This window comes from Amphibalanus amphitrite, unplaced genomic scaffold (assembly GCF_019059575.1).
Source record: "Amphibalanus amphitrite isolate SeventyFive unplaced genomic scaffold, NRLGWU_Aamphi_draft 000006F_arrow, whole genome shotgun sequence".
Taxonomy (NCBI): Eukaryota; Metazoa; Arthropoda; class Thecostraca; order Balanomorpha; family Balanidae; genus Amphibalanus; species Amphibalanus amphitrite.
In genome coordinates this window covers 1,390,352-1,418,346 of record NW_024881502.1, presented here as the reverse complement: position 1 = coordinate 1,418,346, position 27,995 = coordinate 1,390,352, and the positions used below count along the sequence as shown (strand labels likewise).

At 45.1% G+C, this 27,995-nt stretch overlaps 1 protein-coding gene across 1 annotated transcript in view; it reads right to left on the bottom strand.

Moving 5' to 3' along the window:
* The window catches only part of LOC122377937, a 97,164-nt gene that overhangs the window by 22,930 nt on the left and 46,239 nt on the right, over window positions 1-27,995 (bottom strand). The window contains exons 2-5 of the mRNA XM_043358567.1: window positions 19,866-20,272; window positions 17,699-17,812; window positions 7,609-7,704; window positions 6,118-6,255 (exon numbers count right to left, since the gene is read on the bottom strand). Of these exons, the coding sequence (XP_043214502.1) occupies window positions 6,118-6,255; window positions 7,609-7,704; window positions 17,699-17,812; window positions 19,866-20,272 (755 nt within the window). The remainder of the gene's footprint in view (window positions 1-6,117; window positions 6,256-7,608; window positions 7,705-17,698; window positions 17,813-19,865; window positions 20,273-27,995) is intronic.

Genomic DNA, 27,995 nt, shown 5'->3' with positions numbered 1-27,995 from the left:
TGAAATATTTGGACTGTTCCTATGCGTACACACGGATCTAGAGGCATTTTCATTTTTCTCCATTGACTTATAATGGAAAGGTCACGTCACTGACCTGACCTTAGGTCACGGATATAAAAAATCCGAGATATACAAATTGTAGGCGCCCGTAACATCATGCAATCCGCCAAGTTTAACACTCGCCCTGGCAGGGCATTTTTCATAACACGGCCTGGCAGGGGGGGGGGGTCGATGCGACCCCCCCTCGCGATTGGCTCCTATGGCACCTAGAAACACCAAATTTGGTAGGTAGGTGGGCCCCCTGGAGTTCTCGCCCCTGTCCAAATTTGGTGGCTCTAGGTCAATATTTAGGGGGGTTTTGGGAGGTATAAATGTAAAAATTTCGCTAAAAACAGGTCAAAAGTTTTTCGCTTATAATTTTTGTTCTAATTAAGATAGACCAAAAAGAAAAGCACCAGTAAACTCAGCACGTCAAGGCGCGTCGAATGATATACTTTTTAGCTTGCTTAAGTGTACTTAAAGTTTTTCTTAAATTTTAAATAAACTTAAATTAATAAATTAAGTTAAAGTTAACCAAATTCCATCAGATCGCATATCATTAGATTCGGCTGATCACCAGGAACACAATGGGACCATTTTTAAGCTCTAGCATCATTATGTACCAAGTTATTGGCAAAACTTGGGGGGGGGTGGGGGAACAAGGGCCAGGAGGAGGAGGAGCCCTCCTGTAATTGGGCCACAAGTGCCCGTTGGAGGGAGGCCTGAATAAAGAATAAAGAAAGAAAGAAAGAAAAACGTCATTTGACCTCAGTTGACCTCATTTGATCTGACCCATGGATAAGTACACCAAACAAAGAAGCACCAAGTGACCTGCTGTTAATTACTGTGGTTTCAAAGCACAAAAGTGATAGAACGAAGCGGATATCTCCAGTATTTTCCGAATTTAGTATTTTCCCATAGGCTTAACATTATGACGTAATGACCTCTAACTGACCTCAGGTCAGTGACCTCAAAAAAACCCGAACTACATATATGTTGTACAACTCGGTGAACTTAGTACATCCTGAAAGTTTGAAGAAAATCAGTGCAAAACTGTGAGTTGGACAGGTGCAAAAAAAAAATTGAAATTTGACCATGACCTTGTACCGGTTTTTCTGACCTGGTGACCTGACCCAAGGTCACCCGGACCTGAAATTTTCAGGTCATATGTAAAAAGGTTGCCCCATAGGTTGTGCCAAATTTGGCGGCGCGCACGTTTTTACGCTATCTTCGAAAAACCTTAGGGGGTCGCATCGACCCCCCCCCCCTGCCAGGGCGAGGGTTAAAACCTCTCTGACAAACACTGCAGGCTGGACATGATTGCAAACTTTTTTAGGCTTGGTCAGTTAAAGGGATTATCCCACCTTCAAAAAAGTACCATTTAGGATTCGGAAATGTTACTCATGATATTGTGACGAATTCTGCAAGTTTTTACGCGTTTTCATTGTATACTTTTTGAGATATTGCGACTTTTATATTTCATCGTGACGTCATTTAGATCGGATCTGTGACGTAATGAAGGATTTACTTCATGTCAATGTGGGGGAAATTTGGCAGCAAATATAGGTATTTGCTCTCAAATATGACGCGGCTCATACCATAACAAGTGTCTCTGATTAGCTTATTCATAAATCAAGTGAAACTTCACATGCGTGACAGGCGTTCAAAATGCAAATGACGTCATCAAATGGCCGTTAGTAGTTAAAGGGACTATCCCACCTTCTAAAATGTTGTTAAAACCAGTTAAATTGTGCCCGACTTTATAGATTGGATGACCAGGAACACGGTTCAGGCATTTATTTTTCATTAAACATCTTAGGCTTCCCATATTCCAAACACAAACATTCAAATATGTGACGTCACAGCCCAAAATTACCTCCTTCCCCAGGCCACATTACTGTCATAAAGCTGATTCTTTTTACTCTGTAGGCACCACAACAAAGTTCAGACCAAGTTTTAAGCGATTTTTCAACGAACAAACCCATTTAAATCAGAATGACTAAACGAGGTGACCTCACACTAACGGTCGCTCCATGTTGAAGATAGGGCCTTGTACAAGGCCCATTTTCAAATGAAGGGAACGAATTTCTTCAACACCAAGAGGCCGCGGGGGTTGCAACCTAGATAGATAGTGGTTTCTGAACCTCGCCGCAAACTTGGCTATCTCAACTCAAACCCCATGTTAAAGGTGGGATAGTCCCTTTAAGAGATAGGGCCTTAGCTAAGGCCCACTTTTCAAATGAAGGGAACAAATTTCTTTAACACCACAAACTGAGGATATTGCGACCAGGATACATAGTGGTTTCTGAACCTGGCCGCCAACTTGGCTATCTCAACTCAGAACTAATGCAAAGGTGGGACAGTCCCTTTAACTTGACCTGGTGACCTGACCTGACATGACCTGGGGTCAAAAATTTCACACATTGTCCAAAATTGATGCACAAAAAGCTACCCCAAGCGGCGCAGCGCGGTTTTTTATTTACACGCAAAAAACGCGACAGGGTGGTAATACAGGGTGACACAAAAAAAAACGGTCATCACCAAATTTCGAATAACTTCGGAAGTTTTATTCAGATCATCACCAAACTTCGGCCACTTAAGGTCACACCTATGCAGCATACATCCACCAAGTTTCAAATCTTCACTACGAATACTTTTAGTACAGTGTGTGTTTTACTGACGCTCCACAATGTGCTCCAGGTGAGCGCCACGGCGCTGCAGGGTGTAGGCACACTTGCATCCGGCGGGCAAAGTTGTCGATAACCCGATGGCTGTGCACTTTACAGAGTGCAATGGCCTCTGGAGACAGTGCTCAGGGGGTGTGCTACCCCTGAAACGTTATTCTTATCGGGTTATCGGCAACTTTGCCCGCCGGATGCAGGTGTGCCTACGCCCTGCAGCGCCGGGGCGCTCACCTGGAGCACATTGTGGAGCGTCCGTAAAACACACACTGTACTAAAAGTATTCGTAGTGAAGACTTGAAACTTGGTGGATGTCTGCAGCTACATAGGTGTGACTTAAAGTGGCCGAAGTTTGGTGATGATCTGAATAAAACTTCCGAAGTTATTCGAATTTTGGTGATGACCGCTTTTTTTGTGTCACCCTGTATATGCCCCCCCCCCCACACTGGGGCGAAGGTTAAAGGAAATTAAGATGATGATGAATTGGGGTTTCTGGGCGCCCGGACTAACATTGGTCATCGGCGCCCATAAAGGCGCCGATGACCACTGTATATTGCTGATAAATGAAATAAAGGAAATAGAGCACTTTTAAAGGGACTATCCCACCTTTACATTAGGTTTGAGTTGAGATAGCCAAGTTTGCGGCGAGGTCCAGAAACCACTATCTATCTTGGTTGCAACCCCCGCGGCCTCGTGGTGTTGAAGAAATTCGTTCCCTTCATTTGAAAATGAGCCCTGCGCAAGGCTCAATCTCTTAACCATTAACGGTAATCTGATGACGTCATTTGGCTTTTGAACGCCTGTTCAAGTGAAATATCACTTGATTTACGAATAAGCCAATCAGAGACACTTTTGTTATTGTATGAGCCGAGTCATATTTGAGAGCAAATACCTATATTTGCTGCCAAATTTCCCCCACACTGACATGAAGTAAATCCTTCATTACGTCACAGATCCGATCTAAATGACGTCACGATGAAATATAAAAGTCGCAATATCTCAAAAAGTATACGAAAACGCGTAAAAACTTGCAGAATTCGTCACAATATCATGAGTAACATTTCCGAATCCTAAACGGGACTTTTTTGAAGGTGGGATAGTCCCTTTAACATAGGGTTTTGAAGTGGAATAGCAGTTTCGTAGCTTGAGCTGAGACTAGCTCACATCAGCAGCTTTTATGGCCCAGCGATCACCCTAAACGAAGATAATCCATTTCTCGTGCCGAAAAGAGTGTCTTACTCAGGAATGTGGTGTCTTACTGAGGAATGCAGCCACGTCATCGTCAGCGGGGAGCATTCATTCTGGCCAGGGTTCATAATGTCCAGGGTACGTTATGCCCGGTGTCGAAATGGCCAGTGCCTTAAATGGGCCAGAGTTCATAATGTCCAGGGATTGCATGGTCCAAATGCGGCCAACTGGCTGCAGATAGGGTATATTCAAAGAGGCCAGGGTTCATAATGTCCAGGGGACGATGTGTCCAGTGTTCGAAATGGCCAGGGTTCATAATGTCCAGGGCACGATGTGTCCAGTGTTCAAAATGGCCAGAGTTCATAATGTCCAGGGCACGATGTGTCCAGTGTTCAAAATGGCCAGTGCCTTGAATGGGCCAGAGTTCATAGTGTCCAGGGATTACATAGTCACTGAAAGTGACGTCATTATGTAAAAAACACGGAACCAGCTCAGTGCGAAGCAGTGCAGTGCCGAAGGCAATGCCTTAGGAGAGATTACAGGCAATAGTAAATCAAATATTTTTAGGTTAAGTGGTTATGTATCTGGCTTCAGGCCGAAGGCCTGAAGCCTGATGCATAACCACTTAACCTAAAAATATTTGATTTACTATTGCTTGCAATCTATTCATGCGAGAAACTATTTCCTTATCCCCGGTAGGCAAACATCATTACCTTAGGTTAGGTTAGGTTAGGTTAGGTTAGGTTAGGTTAGGTTAGGTTAGGTTAGGTTAGGTTAGGTTAGGTTAGGTTAGGTTTGGTTGGGTTGGGTGGACTATGTAATCCCTGGACACTATGAACTCTGGCCCATTCAAGGCACTGGCCATTTTGAACACTGGACATATCGTGCCCTGGACATTATGAACCCGGGCCATTTCGAACACTGGACACATCGTGCCCTGGACATTATGAACCCTGGCCATTTCGAGCACTGGACACATCGTGCCCTGGACATTATGAACCCTGGTCTCTTTGAATTTACCCTATCTGCAGCCAGTTGGCCACATTTGGACCATGTAATCCCTGGACAATATGAACACTGGCCAATTCAAGGCACTGGCCATTTCGAGCACTGGACACATCATGCCCTGGACATTATGAACCCTGGCCTAAATAATACGCACCCATCGTCAGCCAATCAGCATGCTGCTTACAGCCAGTGCATCCTATTCATCCTATCTTGCGTGAGGATACACTCGGGGACCAGTCGTTGAAAGCAAGAAACAACGACGAGGAGAAGGTCTTGTAAAAAGTAGCAGCGATTGCATTGAGCATTAAATGACGAGAATATTTTTACCCCCACCGCCTCAGGCGATCAGGTGCCGTCACCCACCTGGCTAGTCCCACCCTGCAAACTTTGAACTTAAATATTTTCGATTTAAGGCATTTCTCGTGGTTGCGAGTGTCGAAACCGGTGATTGTGAGCCACGGACCCCAATTTGGCTTTCTCAACTAAAATCCTATGTTAAGGTGGGAGAGTCCCTTTAAAGGAAATAGTTCACTTTCACGAAATTATTTTTTTTGCAATGGATTTGTGATTTTTTATGTTCAAAATGATCAGCAAAGAAAATAAAACCTTTTTACAACAAAAGATTATTTTCTATATTTTTGATATAGGAAGAACTTTTCAGTTTCTGTAAGGCACACGCGATCCAGTATGAAAAGAGCATGGGTCCCGAAAATTCTTCAGAAACTAGAGAAATTATCGCGGCCACCGGCATTTGGGCGATCTGCTCGTGCTTTTGTTACTGGAGCGCCTCACTGGAGCGAATTTCTCTAGAGTTCTCGTAGATAATTTCTCTAGTTTCTGAAGAATTTTCGGGACCCATGCTCGTTTCATACTGGATGCGAATATATGCAAGGCACACATCCTCAACGCAAGACACATTTTTCGGGACGAGAAATAGAATATCTTTGCCTAGGGTGATCGTTGGGCTGTAAAAGCTCCTGATTTATGCTCGTCTCAGCCCAAGCTACGGAACTGCTATTCCAGTTCAAAACCCATGTTAAAAAGTGAACTATTTCCTTTAAACCAGGGAGTAACTAAGCCGGTCCAGGTCACGGAGCAGGGGAGGGACCATGCTCCCTGCTGATACCCCCAGCACACCTGGCGATGCTAACGATGGGGGGTCCACAACACACTGTCAGACAGAAACGTCACGCATACTCACATAGATCCAGCGGCACTGCAGTACTGCTCGTGGAAGGCAGTCAGGAGCTCCCATCTGTCAGCTTTGGCCAACAGTTCTCCCGTCTTGATCTTGTCCTGAAGATCTGGTCCGAGGCGGGACGTCTCGACGCGGAACACCCTAAAGAGCAAAACATATTTTCACCCCTGTATCGTAGCATTTCTTAACCCGCGGCGCCCCGCTGGGGGTCCTGGATTTCCATGCCCCGCTGGGGAGGGGGATGTGTCTGAACATTGATCATTGATTAACATTGAGGTCATTGATGGCAAAATTTCGCCGATTTCAGGTCAAATGTCGAGAAGCTCCAAGAAGCCAACGCATAACTCGGGATTCAATAGAGCTAGAGCGCCGCAGAAAATCGCATTCGATAGCCCTATTAACACCCTTTCTTACTAATTCTCTCAGATTTGGCCTAGTGTCAACCGTTTTGCCTGCAGGGGGCAAAAACTGCCAAAATAACGATTTTTTGGAGACAGTTCTTCTGCAATAACTTTTGACTCAAGCCTTGCACGAGCTTCCTTTTTTCCGACATCGTGTTCCTCTCGTCAAGACGCATCGAATGAACTATGATTTGACCTTGAAAGGTCAACTTGAAAATTTGACAGCTCAAAGTCATGATCTGACCGGAAAGGGTCATGTTGCATATCAGTCAATCCGTATCGTCGAGCTGAACACATCCAAGGCGTTTTGATCGCGCTAGCATGCCTCTATCAAAGGTTATCTGCAAAAAAACTGTTAGATATCATTCGTGACCTGAGATGACCTCGGGCATAAACAGAGGTCACGGATACCATTTTAATGTTCAGTGTGTCTTAGTTACTTGTAATTCAGTGTTTGGGAGCGTTGATAATGGCTTTCGTCCAAAAGAGGCGCCTTTCAATTTTTTCCCATTGACCTATAATGGGGAGGTCGCAAAATTGACCTGACCTTAGGTCGTCGATATCAAAATTATGAGATATACATTTTGTATATACTATTGCTCTTAGCAATCGCTGAGAGTTTCAAAGCGATCGGTCGCTCGGCGTAGCTATGGCAGACATTGACACTTTTTATGAGACTTCATATGACCTGGTGACCCTGACCTCAAATGACCTTGATCTTAAATTTTACAACATGTGTAGAACTGATGTATGATAAAGTGTGCACAAACGCGGCGCTTTGAGATATTCGCGAAAAACCACGGGGGGGGGCGGTGTTCAAACACCTCCCCCCCCCTAGCAGGACGCGGGTTAAGACGCCCAGTGGAAGTTTGAAAATTTGAGTTCCGAGAAACCAGAGAAACGGAACCGGAGCCCAGTCGAAAGATATCAGAGACATACGAACTCAAAATATTCATGACGTCATATGACCTTGAATGCTTCAAACTGATCGATTCAAAACCGTGGCCTCGGCAAATCATGAAGCTGTTGAAAATTGGCATTTTGTATGTTCAGAGTTTGACCTGATCTGGTGACCTTATACAAGGTTACTAACCTGGAAGTGCGTCCTTTGCTGGTGAGGCTGGAGGACAAGGCACTCTGCCTGTCTTCGGAAGCACCTGCAGTCGTTTCCTTTACGGAGTCGGCCACACTGAGAATCAGTTAGTGTATTAATTTATTAAAGTGAGAAACAGGTTCAATGGTATGCCACACATTTTCTGCCCAGTCAAAGGGACCGACTCTCCCACCTTCAAAAAACTTAATGACTTTTTTGCAACCGTAGTTCAGAAAGAGCAAACATGAATATCTATTAAATTTCAAAGAGGAATATACACCGGTTGTTGAGATATTAAACCTTTACTTTCCTTCATCATTGGGCCCTGGCCTCCGCTGTTCCAATTACGTCATTTGGAAGAAATAAGTTGGAATCTTAAAAGTGTGGCAGCTTGAGCTCAAGGCAATATATACCACCACTGCAACAATTGTCTTTTACCAAGGCTTTAGTATGAAATTCAAAAATCACTAAATCTGCGCTGACGCCATAAAGTCTTAACCCGCGAGTTGCTGGGGGGGGGGCGTTAAACGCCCCCACTTTTTTCGCCGGGTCATAGCATAAAAACGGCGCGCCGCAGGCGCGCCAAATTTTGGGTACCTGTAGGGAATTAATTGATGTTTATTGTGACAAAGTTTCAAAAAAATCGGTCGGAAAATGTTTGAGATATCGAGGTTTTAGTGACGTCATGATTTCTGAGTTTTCGACCAAAAACGGCATATGTTCAAAAAATCATATAAAATCACAGAATACACATACAGACATGCCGTAAACGCCATTAGACTGCCAATACCTTGATCAATCAAATGGCAATCTTCGATTATTGATTATCGTTCCGCATTTTCCATAATCTTGAACTGAATCTTGGCAATTTTTCGTGACTACTTCACGACCATGATACATGATTTCTTAAATTGAACTTTTTGAGCCAAACACGTACACATATGATAAAATGAATGTCACCATCGTGTTCTACGCCCGAAATTACCTATAAAACATGTGTCACAGGCTGCGAATATCAGTTTTGATTTTCGGGGATATGTGCCTACCCGGTTGACCTGACCTTGACCCTGACCTATGCTTGACTGACCCCTACATGGAGCTGACACTCTTGTAGGCCTTATATGATGGATTGCACACCGATTTGACAGAGTTTATGACGAGAGGCGCCCATTGCGAAGTCCTGAAGTCCATGCTACTGAAAGCCCGATTTCAGGTGTTTGACCTGACCTTGACCCGACCTGTGACCTCAAAATTCAACTTAAAAGTACTCATCTGAAGCGTCTCGTCGCGCTCTTTCGTTTGCCGCCTCGTGCGTTTCGCTGCGCCTATTGGTTCTCGAGTTATCGGCTGGGGGCGTTTAACGCCCCCCCCCCCCAGCAAACGGTGGGTGGCGAAATACCCCAGCAACTGCCGGGTTAAGCCTGAAACAGACTCTTTCCGCAGTCAGGAAATCGCATGCGAGAACCTATTCAAATACATGGAAGCACGCTTGCGTCAATCGCACGCACCTCTCGCATGCGATTGATGCGAGAAGAATTATAATGTATTTGAATAGGCTCTCGCATGCGATTTCCTGAACTCGGAAAGAGTCTGTTTCAACCATAATGGGTCATTCAAATGCATTCGCCCAGTACCCTGGGTTACCCTAAAAGCCATTAGGTAATGATTAACGATTCCAGTGGTATGGAAGAAAACAACATGAAACGAGAAGAAATGAGGATAAAGGCTGAAACACGACTTCCGCAGTCAGGAAAATAGCATGCGAGAGCCTATTAAAAAAAAACATGAAATCACACCCGCATGAATCATGCGCACCTCTCGCATACGATTAATGCGAACAGAGGGGTGTTCACGGGCACCGCACACTGCTGCGTGCGGTGTGTGCGGTGCGTCCAGCAGGCGTGGGGGTAGGGGATGGGTAGGTGGTTCTGACGTCACGGCTGCGTGCGGTGGACGGTCCGCTGTGGCCAGTCCCGACCGGCCACAGCGATCGCTGTGTGCGGTGACGGAAGGCTGACGTAGGGACGAAGTGGGCGGAGCTTCGAGGCTGTGTGCGGTCCGACCGCACACAGGGCCCGTGAACAGCCCTCAGGATTGCAATGTATTTGAATAGGCTCTCGCATGCGATTTCCTGAATGCGGAGTCTGTTTCAGCCTTAAAAATGACACTATAGGTACCACGGAGTCTTTCAAATGCTGATAGTTTCAAAAATTTGTCTCAATCACTCTCGCCGTGACGGTACCAAACATTTTTCAGGTGAAGTTCCTTGATCTGACTCGGTGGCCTGACTCTGGGCCGAAAGTTGTAGAGTATACGCCAATGATGACCGGATAGTCTGACAAGTTTGGCGGCTACGCGCCGATTTTCTTTTCGCTATTTACAAAACCAGGTGGGAACACGCCCCACCCCCGCCCACCGCGGGTTTATGCGTGAGTTGTGCGACTGCTCCTCGATTTCCTAGTGCAGTGGGTGTCAAATCCGAAGGGGTGGCAACAAAGTTATCCTCTCAACTGTAGGTTAACAAAGAAAAGATTTTCATGGAAAACATTTAATTGCATTATTTGGTAACTCTTTTAACCGAAAAGTGGCCAAGATGAATGCATGGCGACACATTTGAATATGAATAATGTTTTTTATCCAGATGGGGACAACTTGTGGCCAATTGAGGGCTGGCCACTTTGCCCCGCGCATACCGTCCGAGGCAAGCGTTAGGAGGCAAAAATATTCCAATTCAGCTGTAAGTAGGGTAAAAAGCATTAAAATTGGTAGGAGACATGTACGATAACCACGCGATGCATGGACAGGAACGCTTATAAAAATTCCAAACGGTTATGGAATAACATAACATTTAAAAATTGTAAACATAGTTTGTAACCTGGCAAGAAATGTTTTTCCGTGTTTCACAGAACAATGGCGATGGGCCTGAAACCACGGTCTGGCTCATTCGAACGACCGCGAAGAGAAGTATAATTGGAAGCCATAAATTGGAACTGACGCCAGCTGTGTAGGGTAAAACGATGGGTGGCCGCTTTGCCCCACTCTCCACTACTATTGGGGCCGATTACCACCGCATTCTGGTCGCCCTTAACCCTCGAAATAATCATCATCAAGCAAAAACTTTTACTTTGATGATTTAATTTTTAAATACTGTTTTTAAGATGTGTTCAGTGGAGAAGCAACTGCGTTACGCCTGTGTTGCGCTGTTACGCATGTGTAATGCGTATTTGTATTGTTTCAGATGACAACAACGAAGACAACACCGAAGACAGAGACAACAACGAAGCCGTTCAGGTATCTGATTTCTTTACGTCAAGATGACAAGGTGTTCAACAAACTCATCAAAGTCGACAAAAAACGTGATGCACTGCAAGCTTCAAAAACAGCGTTCCAAGTGAACGGCGATTACATCCTAGAGTGGTACATGAGTGACTTTGATGACTATGCCGTAGTAGACGAGGAAGCAGACATTCCGAATGCAGGGAAGGCAAGGCTCATCCGGCTGGAGAGATGCTCTACGCCACGGTCTTCTCCGCCACCATTCTCGGCGGCTAACTTCGCGACGGATGATACGGTTCTGCTCCGCTACGGAACTCCTCTGGCCGATGGTGGAGTGATTCCTCTCGTCCCTGTCGGATCTACCCCAACGTAAGTACACATTAACAGCAAAGCATCGGCAACATGTGTTAACTATGCTTCTATAATGGACGATAACAACATTTTTGAGAATGATAATTTGGCTGCTTTTTTCGATATTGCGTAGGTGCTGTGTTTGACGTATGGTGACTGTTAACTGTTATTATTTCAGCGATCAATGCTAAGTTCTCTGATTTTATCTGACACATGTGAATATAAGATTACGAAATAGAATACCATTAGTTTTTCCAGCCTATCCCCTTTGGCAATCTTCATAGTCACAGGCACTGCCTAGAAATTACATAGGTATATGTCCTGTTGGAGCCCACTTTAGCATGCAATATATTACTGAACGGCTCTGGGAAAGAAAAATGGAAACCAAGGTCTTCAAAAAATCGTAGACACGAGGCGTAGCCGAGTGCCTGATTTTTTTTAAGGCCGATGCTTCCATTATTCTTTCCCAGCGTGTTTAGTAAGATTTTCCCATACGTCGCTTAACTGCTATCCATTCATTAACTCACAATTTAATTATTTAAATTAAATCACATTCTTTAAGCTTTTTATCAAAAAATCACGAGGGCTGTAAGTCATCAACCCCTGCCGGAAAGCAGTGCAGGAAAGATCATGTGCAATGTTTCCCGCGCACGGGTAGTATAGTGCTAAAGGAATATCTCGGCGTATGGGAAAACAAATTTTCGCCATTATGGAACAAGACATTTAAGTTCCATAATATTGTTTGGACGCCATTTAATTGCGTCCCAGAAAAGCTATTTCTGGCACCTAAAAGCTGACTCGCCCCAAAATTGGTCCTCAGCACCTATTTGGTGGATACCAGCACCAATCATGGAAAATGACCTTAATTAGCTGTTTCTGGCACCTATTCATCGGTACGCCTTACTCTTTTTTCTGAATCTGGCACCTAAATGCTGAGCGTAGCACCAATCTAGTAGAAAAATGAACTACTGGCTGGTAGAATCATGTTGTTCTGGTATAATGACCCCTGGAGTCTAGCCTAAAGGTAACCAGTGCAGCTACACTCTAAGACAGCCCCGTAGTGATCTCAGCATTGTATATGACGTTTAAGTAAGCAAATAATATTGATTTGTTTGAAAAAAAACAATGTCATTTAAATATCTAGAAGTATTTATTTGTAATGCTTAAAGGGAAACATTTTTGTGAGTAATTGTCTCGATTTTGACCATTAAAACGGGTATTGTATTTTTTGACGTCATCAAATAGCTCCAAAAAAGAAATGTAATGTTTTCATTCCGTTCAAGGCCGCTGAAGAAACGCGGGATCTTACGTGGGACATTGTCCAAACATTGTCCGTTGTTCGACGCGCAGAGTTGTGCCGTGGTTGTGCCTTTTTCATCCGTTTCTTACTTATGTGTGCATGAAGCTTTGATTTTGTTTTTGGTTATTGTGTGGCCGGTCAGTCAAACGCCCCTGTAGAAACCGGATGCTGCGTTTGATCGAGATGGAGTCAGACGATGATTGCAGAAAGCTAATAATATTGAAAAGAGGGCCGGTTGCGTGGCATGTCTGTTCAGAGTTGACATTTTGCTTTACTCCAGTTTATGACCTGAGAGCCTGGCTGGAAGTGACGGATCCAAACTTTTCACGTTAAAATGGCTGAGGGTGCAATAATCTCTACATAGCGGGATGGTAGGTATAGGAGCGTCTTGCTATGCTGCACCATAGCTGGCTAGTGATTCTCTTTTGGCTAGAAATGGCATTAATCATTATCTCCACTGGCGAAAATGGCACTTGACATCACCGAATGCAACGTTCATGTTTGTTAGGATACATAAAATCAGGAAGATTACGCGAATTAGGTAGGCAAACGTGGAATAAAATAGGTGCTGGATGTTTTGGTTTTGGTGCTGAATCAGCAGACAGCAAATACGGAGTTCAACTAGACGATCTGGCAACTTTAGGCTGTGTGGAAGCAATTAGGTGCCAGATTCAGATATTAGGGTCGAATAAGCATTTTGGGGCTGATCAGCAATTAGGTGCCAGAAACAGCTTTTTAGGGACCAGAAACAAATATACCCCATATTGTTTCAGGAAAGCTGCAGCTGATCGTGGAAAGGGGCCGAGTGCAGCAGCAGCCGCTGCTATCGGCACGGCGACTGATGGCCATTTGTGTTTGGATGCAAGTACCGACTCCTCCAGGTACATGTATGCTTAAAGGTAGTGTGCCAGCTTTCCTGGACCGTATGGAGTTAATGGCCCAGATAAGGAGAACCGGATTTTTAGAACTTATCCATACCTTCAAAACTCATGGAAACGTCTTAAATTCTTCAAATTTTGAGTACCCCAGTGCGAAATTCGCCCCGACGGGTTGTCGGTCGTACCCCAACCACATTTCACACCACTATGAACAATAAATGCACACACTGAAATCGCTATTACCGATATGCTCATCCAATCAAGTTTCGATAAACCCGTTCATCATCATCTCCTGCGGTTTCGAACACGCCTGTTAGGTGGTGCGGTAGACCGCGCCCAAAGCCAGGGCCCCGGTAACGTGAGGTAGCCGAGTCGGGGCAGCGTGCGCTGACCCAAGCCGGGGCCGCGCGTCCTCCCGGTGTCATGTGATAGCCCGGGGGGATGCGGTAGACCGCGCCCAAAGCTGCGGCCCCGGCTTGGGTCAGCGCACGCTGCACCGACTCGGCTACCTCACGTTACCGGGGCCCTGGCAGGCCCATGTCGTCCCCTATCTCCCTGTGTGTCCAGGTGCACAGATGACGTCACACGAAGGGGCGGAGTCGGGGGCGGAGCCTGGCGCAACGGCCGCCATATTTGAATTTGTTTTATTAGAACGTATTCTACATTTTGGGTTTCAGTCAATTGTTATCGATAGTTTTATGAACGGTTAGCTGTAATATAAGTGATTTATCAAGAAAAAACACAAATTCTCCTTGCAATTTCGATTTAAGTACGACCCGCGCCTAGATTCGAACGCATGATCTTTGGATTACGGCGCAAGCATCCTAACCACTACACTACTGCGGCGGCGTGGCAGCCGGCGGAACGAAGGCTGCCGAGGCATGGGGGCTTTTTTACGCATTTTCGGAAAAACTAATGGGTTTAGTGAAAAATGCTTCTTAGATAATTCGAAGAAAAATGTCTCGGCTTTCCGATGATGCACTTAGTTTTGTGCTAGCCTTAGCAGAGTTTGTTCTACAGCGCTTCAAAAATCGCCCATTTGCATAGGACTCAAACGGGACTTCAAGACTTGCCCCCAGATGACGTCACGAGCTGACGTCACGATCAGGTAGAATCGCCGGACGACCCTACCTGGTATATAGGGCCTTGGGCCCTGGCTTTGGGCGCGGCTTCTGCTCATACTTTGTGGTGCGGTGGTGGTGCGTCGGGCCGCGCGCTCTGACTTCGGCCAAGAAAAATGCGTCAGCTGATCATTGTCATTTCTGCCACTTGCGTGTGGTGAAATGGGGTCATAACTTAAGAGACGGCTTTTTCATATCAATTATTTTACATAAAATCATATTTCAAACTGTTAGCGCCAAAGACCAATTAGTGTGCTGGGGGCGATAAGATATCAAATTTGATTTATATCCATGACGGCGCCATGCCAAATGCGGCACATGCTCTTTTGGTTTCCCTTTTTTTGATAGAGTGGATTCGTTGTATTGTTGGTTATATTGTTTTGTCTGCAAGTTAAGGTTTTAATATTTTTGTTCTTTTTTGTGTTTGCAAGTTATGGTCTGATTTGGTTAGATGGTTTGTTTTACGGACGCGAAGAAATAGCTAAATCGTCTGCGCTGTCGTTTCCATGGCTTGTCATTTTATAGAAGATGACAAAGATCGAAACAGGTGTTGCCGGCAATATCCAATACGCAGTGCAAAGTAATTCGCTACTGAATTTTGTATTGACTGGTTTTCTGAAAAACGGCAATTTCGTTTAGGAACAGAACAACTGATGATGATAACAAAAATGAACACAAGAGTAAAAGGGTGACAAACAATCAGAAAACAGAATGGTACAAAAAACATGAACTCAAACGAAACAATAAAGTAGGTCACTCACGGATTGTTTCGGGCTGTATAGATGAGATGCCGGCAATAATCAGTCTTCTATAAAATGACAAGCCATGGAAACGACAGCGCAGACGATTTAGCTATTTCTTCGCGTCCGTAAAACAAACCATCTAACCAAATCAGACCATAACTTGCAAACACAAAAAAGAACAAAAATATTAAAACCTTAACTTGCAGACAAAACAATATAACCAACAATACAACGAATCCACTCTATCAAAAAAAGGGAAACCAAAAGAGCATGTGCCGCATTTGGCATGGCGCCGTCATGGATATAAATCAAATTTGATATCTTATCGCCCCCAGCACACTAATTGGTCTTTGGCGCTAACACCCGGCCCATTTGATACCTCGAGGTATCAAATAATTGGTGTCTTGGTACTTGCTAGGCATCTTCGTCTGCCTGAGAGCCGGTTATTTTGACCAGATTGTGAACAGAGCGCCACAGGATGTTACCTCTGCATCGCACCTTGACTGACCTCACTCTGGAATCGGAACTGACCTTCACCTGTTTCACCTGTTTCGATCAACTGAACTGACTTTGAATGAGCTTGGACTAGCTGAAACCATTGTCCTCAAGCAAATACAAGGCGAGTACTATGCTGAAGAAATCAGGCATCTGGAATCGGGTCGACAGGTGCGGTTATCTAGCAGCATTGGGTCCTTAGATCCCAAACTCGAGGAAGGCCTTTTAAGAGTAAGAGGTCGTTTAATGCAGGCAAGTGACCTAGATTATGACAGTAGACACCCGATTATCATCCCCAGCAAGGGGAAAGTCGCTGAACTGATCATTCAAGACGTCCATGAAAGAGTGGGGCACGAGGGAAGACAACACGTCCTTGCGGAATTGCGCAAGAAATTTTGGGTAGTTAGAGCCAACACTGCGGTGCGCAGGTGTTTGCGCCAATGTATCAGCTGTAGGAAACGTGTCCGTCCTCAAGAGACTCAGAAGATGGCGGATATGCCAGCAGATAGAATTGTACAGAGTGAACTGCCGTGGGTCAGCACCGGGGTGGATTTCTTTGGTCCCTTTTACACCAGAAGAGGTCGCGCCCAATTGAAGCGATACGGCGTACTTTTTACATGCTTAGCTATTCGCGCAGTGCACATTGAAGTCGCGGAAAGTCTGTCGTCAGATTCATTCATCTGTGCCCTTCGGCGATTCATAGCCAGGCGTGGTTCTCAAATCCGCATTACTTTGCATGTTTTTTGTACCATTCTGTTTTCTGATTGTTTGTCACCCTTTTACTCTTGTGTTCATTTTTGTTATCATCATCAGTTGTTCTGTTCCTAAACGAAATTGCCGTTTTTCAGAAAACCAGTCAATACAAAATTCAGTAGCGAATTACTTTGCACTGCGTATTGGATATTGCCGGCAACACCTGTTTCGATCTTTGTCATCTTCTATAAAATGACAAGCCATGGAAACGACAGCGCAGACGATTTAGCTATTTCTTCGCGTCCGTAAAACAAACCATCTAACCAAATCAGACCATAACTTGCAAACACAAAAAAGAACAAAAATATTAAAACCTTAACTTGCAGACAAAACAATATAACCAACAATACAACGAATCCACTCTATCAAAAAAAGGGAAACCAAAAGAGCATGTGCCGCATTTGGCATGGCGCCGTCATGGATATAAATCAAATTTGATATCTTATCGCCCCCAGCACACTAATTGGTCTTTGGCGCTAACAGTTTGAAATATGATTTTATGTAAAATAATTGATATGAAAAAGCCGTCTCTTAAGTTATGACCCCATTTCACCACACGCAAGTGGCAGAAATGACAATGATCAGCTGACGCATTTTTCTTGGCCGAAGTCAGAGCGCGCGGCCCGACGCACCACCACCGCACCACAAAGTATGAGCAGAAGCCGCGCCCAAAGCCAGGGCCCAAGGCCCTATATACCTGACCCAAGCCGGGGCCGTAGCTTTGGGCGCGGTCTACCGCATCCCCCCGGGCTATCACATGACACCGGGAGGACGCGCGGCCCCGGCTTGGGTCAGCGCACGCTGCCCCGACTCGGCTACCTCACGTTACCGGGGCCCTGGCTTTGGGCGCGGTCTACCGCACCACCTAACAGGCGTGTTCGAAACCGCAGGAGATGATGATGAACGGGTTTATCGAAACTTGATTGGATGAGCATATCGGTAATAGCGATTTCAGTGTGTGCATTTATTGTTCATAGTGGTGTGAAATGTGGTTGGGGTACGACCGACAACCCGTCGGGGCGAATTTCGCACTGGGGTACTCAAAATTTGAAGAATTTAAGACGTTTCCATGAGTTTTGAAGGTATGGATAAGTTCTAAAAATCCGGTTCTCCTTATCTGGGCCATTAACTCCATACGGTCCAGGAAAGCTGGCACACTACCTTTAAGCATACATGTACCTGGAGGAGTCGGTACTTGCATCCAAACACAAATGGCCATCAGTCGCCGTGCCGATAGCAGCGGCTGCTGCTGCACTCGGCCCCTTTCCACGATCAGCTGCAACTTTCCTGAAACAATATGGGGTATATTTGTTTCTGGTCCCTAAAAAGCTGTTTCTGGCACCTAATTGCTGATCAGCCCCAAAATGCTTATTCGACCCTAATATCTGAATCTGGCACCTAATTGCTTCCACACAGCCTAAAGTTGCCAGATCGTCTAGTTGAACTCCGTATTTGCTGTTTGCTGATTCAGCACCAAAACCAAAACATCCAGCACCTATTTTATTCCACGTTTGCCTACCTAATTCGCGTAATCTTCCTGATTTTATGTATCCTAACAAACATGAACGTTGCATTCGGTGATGTCAAGTGCCATTTTCGCCAGTGGAGATAATGATTAATGCCATTTCTAGCCAAAAGAGAATCACTAGCCAGCTATGGTGCAGCATAGCAAGACGCTCCTATACCTACCATCCCGCTATGTAGAGATTATTGCACCCTCAGCCATTTTAACGTGAAAAGTTTGGATCCGTCACTTCCAGCCAGGCTCTCAGGTCATAAACTGGAGTAAAGCAAAATGTCAACTCTGAACAGACATGCCACGCAACCGGCCCTCTTTTCAATATTATTAGCTTTCTGCAATCATCGTCTGACTCCATCTCGATCAAACGCAGCATCCGGTTTCTACAGGGGCGTTTGACTGACCGGCCACACAATAACCAAAAACAAAATCAAAGCTTCATGCACACATAAGTAAGAAACGGATGAAAAAGGCACAACCACGGCACAACTCTGCGCGTCGAACAACGGACAATGTTTGGACAATGTCCCACGCAAGATCCCGCGTTTCTTCAGCGGCCTTGAACGGAATGAAAACATTACATTTCTTTTTTGGAGCTATTTGATGACGTCAAAAAATACAATACCCGTTTTAATGGTCAAAATCGAGACAATTACTCACAAAAATGTTTCCCTTTAAGCATTACAAATAAATACTTCTAGATATTTAAATGACATTGTTTTTTCAAACAAATCAATATTATTTGCTTACTTAAACGTCATATACAATGCTGAGATCACTACGGGGCTGTCTTAGAGTGTAGCTGCACTGGTTACCTTTAGGCTAGACTCCAGGGGTCATTATACCAGAACAACATGATTCTACCAGCCAGTAGTTCATTTTTCTACTAGATTGGTGCTACGCTCAGCATTTAGGTGCCAGATTCAGAAAAAAGAGTAAGGCGTACCGATGAATAGGTGCCAGAAACAGCTAATTAAGGTCATTTTCCATGATTGGTGCTGGTATCCACCAAATAGGTGCTGAGGACCAATTTTGGGGCGAGTCAGCTTTTAGGTGCCAGAAATAGCTTTTCTGGGACGCAATTAAATGGCGTCCAAACAATATTATGGAACTTAAATGTCTTGTTCCATAATGGCGAAAATTTGTTTTCCCATACGCCGAGATATTCCTTTAGCACTATACTACCCGTGCGCGGGAAACATTGCACATGATCTTTCCTGCACTGCTTTCCGGCAGGGGTTGATGACTTACAGCCCTCGTGATTTTTTGATAAAAAGCTTAAAGAATGTGATTTAATTTAAATAATTAAATTGTGAGTTAATGAATGGATAGCAGTTAAGCGACGTATGGGAAAATCTTACTAAACACGCTGGGAAAGAATAATGGAAGCATCGGCCTTAAAAAAAATCAGGCACTCGGCTACGCCTCGTGTCTACGATTTTTTGAAGACCTTGGTTTCCATTTTTCTTTCCCAGAGCCGTTCAGTAATATATTGCATGCTAAAGTGGGCTCCAACAGGACATATACCTATGTAATTTCTAGGCAGTGCCTGTGACTATGAAGATTGCCAAAGGGGATAGGCTGGAAAAACTAATGGTATTCTATTTCGTAATCTTATATTCACATGTGTCAGATAAAATCAGAGAACTTAGCATTGATCGCTGAAATAATAACAGTTAACAGTCACCATACGTCAAACACAGCACCTACGCAATATCGAAAAAAGCAGCCAAATTATCATTCTCAAAAATGTTGTTATCGTCCATTATAGAAGCATAGTTAACACATATTGCCGATGCTTTGCTGTTAATGTGTACTTACGTTGGGGTAGATCCGACAGGGACGAGAGGAATCACTCCACCATCGGCCAGAGGAGTTCCGTAGCGGAGCAGAACCGTATCATCCGTCGCGAAGTTAGCCGCCGAGAATGGTGGCGGAGAAGACCGTGGCGTAGAGCATCTCTCCAGCCGGATGAGCCTTGCCTTCCCTGCATTCGGAATGTCTGCTTCCTCGTCTACTACGGCATAGTCATCAAAGTCACTCATGTACCACTCTAGGATGTAATCGCCGTTCACTTGGAACGCTGTTTTTGAAGCTTGCAGTGCATCACGTTTTTTGTCGACTTTGATGAGTTTGTTGAACACCTTGTCATCTTGACGTAAAGAAATCAGATACCTGAACGGCTTCGTTGTTGTCTCTGTCTTCGGTGTTGTCTTCGTTGTTGTCATCTGAAACAATACAAATACGCATTACACATGCGTAACAGCGCAACACAGGCGTAACGCAGTTGCTTCTCCACTGAACACATCTTAAAAACAGTATTTAAAAATTAAATCATCAAAGTAAAAGTTTTTGCTTGATGATGATTATTTCGAGGGTTAAGGGCGACCAGAATGCGGTGGTAATCGGCCCCAATAGTAGTGGAGAGTGGGGCAAAGCGGCCACCCATCGTTTTACCCTACACAGCTGGCGTCAGTTCCAATTTATGGCTTCCAATTATACTTCTCTTCGCGGTCGTTCGAATGAGCCAGACCGTGGTTTCAGGCCCATCGCCATTGTTCTGTGAAACACGGAAAAACATTTCTTGCCAGGTTACAAACTATGTTTACAATTTTTAAATGTTATGTTATTCCATAACCGTTTGGAATTTTTATAAGCGTTCCTGTCCATGCATCGCGTGGTTATCGTACATGTCTCCTACCAATTTTAATGCTTTTTACCCTACTTACAGCTGAATTGGAATATTTTTGCCTCCTAACGCTTGCCTCGGACGGTATGCGCGGGGCAAAGTGGCCAGCCCTCAATTGGCCACAAGTTGTCCCCATCTGGATAAAAAAACATTATTCATATTCAAATGTGTCGCCATGCATTCATCTTGGCCACTTTTCGGTTAAAAGAGTTACCAAATAATGCAATTAAATGTTTTCCATGAAAATCTTTTCTTTGTTAACCTACAGTTGAGAGGATAACAAAGTAAAAATCTATCCTCGCTTAAACCTTATCACCATCATATACCCTAGACGTACATGAGGCAACTATTCTGTTTCTCATATCGGCACTTGAGAAGTCAACGGGGGCCGCTTTGCCCCAGGCATGGGGCAAACTGTGGCTAATATGCTTAGGTTTAAGTTTTGTCAATATCTCCCATATGTGAACGCCTTTGGAAATGAAACGCAGTTGGAATAACAGGCAATTTAATAGGGATCACATTGGCATAGAAAGAATCCTTCCAAGTTTCAAAATCAAGCGTCGGCATCGTAAGAAGCGTTCGGGTGGCCGCTTTGCCCCACTCTCCCCTACATGTATGCCTTTACTGCATTCCTGACAGGTTGCGTGACTGAAGGTATCACTCAAGAAATCCTGAAGTTGAATTGCACACGAACTGCAGACTGCAGACGGTCAAGGTCAGCTAACCTGCCTGAGGGGATGATGCAGGAATACAAGGAGGTTCTCAGCAACGTAATATTTAGGATATTCAAAATACAACAAGTTATATCGGATAGACGGAAGGTATCAAAACTTTTGCCACACTGTATAAAATGGGCAGACCACGAAAATGGCCCATAGTCAATATAATGTAATAAAAAAGCACACTATAGGTACCACGGAGTCTTTCAAATGCTGATAGTTTCAAAAATTTGTCTCAATCACTCTCGCCGTGACGGTACCAAACATTTTTCAGGTGAAGTTCCTTGATCTGACTCGGTGGCCTGACTCTGGGCCGAAAGTTGTAGAGTATACGCCAATGATGACCGGATAGTCTGACAAGTTTGGCGGCTACGCGCCGATTTTCTTTTCGCTATTTACAAAACCAGGTGGGAACACGCCCCACCCCCGCCCACCGCGGGTTTATGCGTGAGTTGTGCGACTGCTCCTCGATTTCCTAGTGCAGTGGGTGTCAAATCCGAAGGGGTGGCAACAAACATCTACCCCATGATTCATCTCAAGCCATTTCGGAGGAAGTGGGTGTATGACAAAGGTTTCGGACAGTGTGACGACCATGCAAACAAATTATGTATGCATGTATACTGTATAGCCACATGGGCACTATTTCAAAATAAACGAAATTCGACATCGATTTTTCACTGTCACATCCAGCATAACAGGATAGTATGTAGTACGATGAGAAGCAGAACAGGATAGATTCGTACCTTAACTTTACGTCTGGGCGAGTCCTCAGGTTGAGAGCATTCCACAGCTCCTCAGGTGGTGTCGAGGTACTGCATAAGAAGCACCTGGCACATGGTATGAACCCATGGGCTGGGTGTTCTGCAGCAGCTGCACTCGTTCAAAGCTTTCTTCAGGCATCATCCAGAAAGCCCCAATGTCAGCATCGAACAGACATTTCTGAGACTGCACGACCAGAGATCGTCCGTCTGGGAAGTCGCCGATCCCAATCACTTGTTTGAACCCAGAGTGTGTGTGAACAACGTCTCCTGAGTTGTACTCAAGTGCCATTCATTTCCGCACGGCGGAAAAATGCCGCTTCCCTCACCAAGCCACGGACAGCCTCAGACAAAGCGCCTGGGAATAGCAGAGGTCGTGACTCGTGATCCGCGTCTCGATCCACATGCTGCTTGACCTGATGCCTAGCTGCCATGCTCTTCGGCAAATTCTTCCGATTTTTTTAGGTGGCCACGGACTGCTTCAGGACCTGATGTTTTGCCTCAAATCGCATACTCCATAGCCGCCTAAGTGGGCCGTGCCTCAGTGTTTGCTGTCCGTAGTGGAGCATGTAGTGGAACTTCGGGCTGAGGCGGAAAGACGGAAACAGTATCCGCAGATCGGACAGGAACTCCTCAACTCGTTTTTCAAGCACGGTTGCTTCCGCTTGAGATATTGTGAATGACATGGCCAGCAGAACTACCTTGATCAGCTTCGAGACCAGATGGATACTTGGGTTGGTAGACAGAACAGCCATGGGAATGCCCGCAAGTAGAAGAATGAGAGGAACTAGCCGAATAAGGCACCACATTTCGCTAGCCTTGCCCTTCACAATGACGCTAGCACCATATCGGCGAAGAATTCCTGGGTGATTCACATCCAGTCTGGCGTACGGAAACGTCCGGATACTTTTGTTCAGGTCCTCCAAAGTGACGATGTTTTCATCGATCAGCTTATTTGTCACCAAGCCTATGGTCGACGGAACCACTCCTTCCAACAAGTCGTGCATGACATCCGGAGGCAGCGACGTCGTACAGTGGAATTCTGCCAGACCGTTGAACGGGCACGAACGCTTGATGCCAAACGCCAAACACATGCTTTCTTCGTAATTCAGTTCCTCCAGCAACTTTATTTTGGCATCGTACTCGGCACGCGTCCTGAGTTCGAAGTCTGCAACAGCAGTCTTCTGCTGAATTTCCTCCTTCGTCCCCAAGCAATGCCTGCACATCATGGCACCTCCGTGGAAGGAGGTGGAGAATCCGGCAATGGAATGTACCCCCAGGTTGTCACCCAGCACAGCAGCTAGCCTGACGGGGATTTTGACGCCAGAATCCAAACACAGACCTTGTGCTTCCAATTCCGTGAGCTCTGTCATGAGCGGTTCAAGCAGACGTGCCCAAGAATGTTTCCGCAGAAGTTTCTCAAATATCATGAGCAAGATAATGTTGTCCACCTGAGTACCATCTTTAACCCGCGCCCCGTAGGGCTACCGGCGGACCCTACCACCCGTAGGGGGGGGGGGGGCCGTATCGCCCCCCCCCTAAGATCTCGGAAAGTTACCGGCCGATTTTCAAAATTCAAACGGTGTTCGATAGCCCCACCCGGAAACTACCTTGTGACCGAATTTCATTGACCTAGGTCAAACCGATGACGTCACAGGTCAGGTCAAAGGTCAGATTTTCACCGTTCACAGGCAATTCAAGAAATGTGCTGTGAAAGCGAGTAAATTGGTAATTTATTGAAAACCATCGATGGTACATTGTTCGTCAAACACATACTTTGCTATCTGAGGTCACTGATACCAGGTCAGGTCACAGCGAGGTCAGGTCACCGGGGTCACAATATGAATGTGTCGTGTGATACATGTTTTATGGTCCATTTTACATGACAAATGCGATTATGTGGGTTAGGCAGCCTTTGGGGCCAGCCTAGGTCACGTTTTTGTGAAGGTCAGGTCAAGGTCAGGTCAAATTAGGTCAAATTTCAAAGTTGATATTTTTGCATAAAATGGGTATCGATTCGATGCAGCTCGTCACGGGGAGTCTAATGGTGGTCTTCGTTTTGCTCTACGAGTTCTAGAATTGCCAAAAATTGAGTTTGAAAATTTGACGTCATCATTTTTGAACAGTTTTTTCGCTATAACTTGGCCAAAAAACGAGGTATCGATCTGAAATTTGGTATGTAGATAGAAGACGGTAGGCACTATCACATATATTCCGGTTTTTTTCGAAACTCAAAAAACTTTTTGGATTTTTTGGCGAATATATCAAAAAAAATGCTTTTATTATTTTTGGGGGTCAAAACTCAAAAATTTCAAAAATTCGAGATAGCAGTTTTGTAGCCCTGTCAATTCTACACCTTTTATGTCTTGATCATTTTTCTGTATCTTCAAAGCTGTAGTCCTGACAGGTCTTCTCGCAAAGGTCTTTTTTCGGTCGAAAATGACAAAACATGACGTCACTCTGACGTCATTTGTGGCCAACCTATCATAGCCTCTGGAAAAATTTTTGGTCACAATGTGTAAAATTGATGCCCGGAGGGGTCCTGAAAGTTTGGTGGCGATATCTCCAGCCGTTTAGGAGATATCGACCGAAAAGGACAGGGGGGGCCGAAAACAGGGGGGGCCGTTTCGGCCCCCCCCCCCCCCTACGGGGCGCGGGTTAAGATTGTTCACAGCGCAGTAGATTGCACCGACCTTGGAGTCCTTTGCTTTGCTAGACAGCGGGTTTCCGACCTGAAAGTCGTCGTAGTATATCGAGAGGTGCAAGGTGTTTTTGGTCGATGTTTGGTGCATGCTACCATCCCAAATGCCATGCAAGTCATGCATCTGATGGGCGTCATCGCCGCGTGCTTCTCGGCCAGACGCCCTGTCATTCGCAACTGACAGAAGACAGGCTTCATCGGGACAAAGTCGCTTTAGCTGCGGGGTGAGCGGGACGTATTCGTATGTTTCCATCTTGCCATCAGCATCCGCACAGAGAGTAATTGTCTGGGGAGAAGGTATGCTACATTTCTGAAGGACATGTTTGTCTAGGTGAGGACTTTGGAGAGCTTCACTTAGTGTGCGCAGAGAACGGGGTTCTTTTCCTTCTTGCCCTGGTACTTGAGGAAGCTCACTGTGTTCCAAAATGGCCTTTTTGGTGAACGAATCCATATACTCCAGTATGCCTCGACAGGTTTTCTCAGTGACATTTTTTGAACGCAGCTTCAGCACGAATGAGGCTACTGACTCAGGCGGGCGAGGCGGTTCGGAGTGACAATGCGTTGGGCCAGACGGCCCGGCAGCGTTGATTGGGGCAGTATTCTTCTCCGATTGCTCAGCAGCGGCCACACTCTCCTCTGACTGATCTGTCGACGTCGCTGGGACAGTATCAGTATCACCACCCATTTCATCAGACTCCTGCACCTCAGGTTTACCGGCTCTATGTCTCAAAACGTGCAAGCGCCAATACTTCACCGATGTCATTGGTACCATGTTGCAGTACGGACAACCTATTCTGAATGTTGGAGCAGCTTCGTGTCTACGGACGTGCTGACAGAAACGAGTCAAATCAAAATTTTTGAAAGGACACTGAGGGCATTTCAGCTCTTGCTGTTGCTGATAAATCCTCTGAGGAAGCAAAACACGAGGACACAGTTAGTTGGTGGTGAGGTTGGAACGGACTCTTTCCGCAGTAGGGAAATTACATGCGAATTTTTTTAGGTATCCTCAGGGTTTTTCTCAAAATTTCGGATTTACTCAGTGAAACGTGTAGAAGAGGTGGCTGAGGCCCCAATCCAAAGTTATTCGTCTCAAAGTTGCCTCTTTTTTAAAGGGTGTGCCTCCAAAGTTTTCGCGGCTGCCAGCCGCTGGAAACTTGGATATATTTTTGGTGCATCTCTATTGTCCATCGGATTGATACAGGAGGATATTTTCTAGAAATTCCAGGGGAAAATATACGCGCCCATATGGGCGTTTATTTTTCCTCAGAAATATGGAGTTCTAAAAAGATCTCACGACTTGTTACTGCATTTCTCCATAACAAGTGCGTTTAGAATTGATCTGTACTTGAACTGTCGATATTCAAATAAATTTTGCCTTTGGTGAACTCAAGTGACCATAAAAATGACTTTGTATTTGATCCCAATTGGGATGTTTGAAACATTGCAATGTTTGAATGGAGTATTAACCCTATTAGTGGCAGGCTCCTGGCTACCCCTATTAGTGGCAGGGGGGCTGTTTACGACCCCCCCCCCCCTGATATCTCGAGATCTAACGGGCCGATTTTCAAAATTCAAACGGCATTCGATTTCGCTCAACGTGATCTACATTTCTAAAAAATAAAAATTAAAAAATGTCAATAGGGGGGTAGAGGGGGGTAAAAACGGGCAAATTGCAGATACATTATCACGGCCAGGTTTCTGAACCAACTTTAAAGGGACTATCCCACCTTTAACATGGGGTTTGAGTTGAGATAGCCAAGTTTGCGGCGAGGTTCAGAAACCACTATCTATCTAGGTTGCAACCCCCGCGGCCTCTTGGTGTTGAAGAAATTCGTTCCCTTCACTTGAAAATGGGCCTTGCGCAAGGCCCTATCTTCAACATGGAGCGACCGTTAGTGTGACGTCACCTCGTTTAGTCATTCTGATTTAAATGGGTTTGTTCGTTGAAAAATCGCTTAAAACTTGGTCTGAACTTTGTTGTGGTGCCTACAGAGTAAAAAGAATCAGCTTTATGACAATAATGTGGCCTGGGGAAGGAGGTAATTTTGGGCTGTGACGTCACATATTTGAAAGTTTGTGTTTGGAATATGGGAAGCCTAAGATGTTTAATGAAAAATAAATGCCAGAAGCGTGTTCCTGGTCATCCAATCTATAAAGTCGGGCACAATTTAACTGGTTTTAACAACATTTTAGAGAGTGGGATAGTTCCTTTAACGCAACTTTTGCCGATCGATAGAGAATGAACCAGGAATTCACATGGATCCTAAAAATATGCATTTTCAAAAATCATAGGCGGATACAGATCATTGAGATTGGGGGTACACAAAAAGTATAGTAAATAAGGTTTTTGTTGGTACTGTTTCTAAAAAGGGTGGCAATGGTCTTGTTATGTTACAATTTTCTTATGAGAGAACGACTACAATTGTATTGGTCATGCATAGGCGGTGTCAGGGCACCTATGTTGGGAGGTAAAACATAACCATCTATCTATATTATGAATTATAAGTTGTCCGTGCGTGCGTGCGTGCCTGCGACTGTCATGCCTTATGTGTCTTATTGCGCCTGAAAGGCGCCGCGTAGCGACGTGAAATTTGGCATGCCGAATTTGTGGGTTGATGTCACCTCTGTATTAAAATTTGGGACGGATTGGCCCAGGGGTGCGCCGTCAGCACGCGCTCGCGTGCGCCATAGGGTTAACACGGGAAACGGTCAAATCGACAATAAGGCGAAAACCCGCCTGCGGCGCCCGCTTCCCGGCTGTATAAATCGGCAACGGAGAGTCGCAGCGACACGGGGTTGTCACCACTGGATAGAGGAGAGATGGAACTAGCGTATCGATATGGTTTCATAGCATAGCACGCGTCACGTGCAAGACAGCACCCCCAGTTGTGAAAAAATGACCGATTTCGTGCATTGTGACGGGAAAATCGATGCCGCTGGAAAACGGTTTGACGGAATGAAATCGGTGTGGTGACATTTTGCAAGCAAATGTACGTGTAATGATAGGAAAACAAATAAAAAGTGATGATCCGTACCATTTCCTTAATAATGAAAAATTAATTTGAAAATTTGATTCGCGCGGAG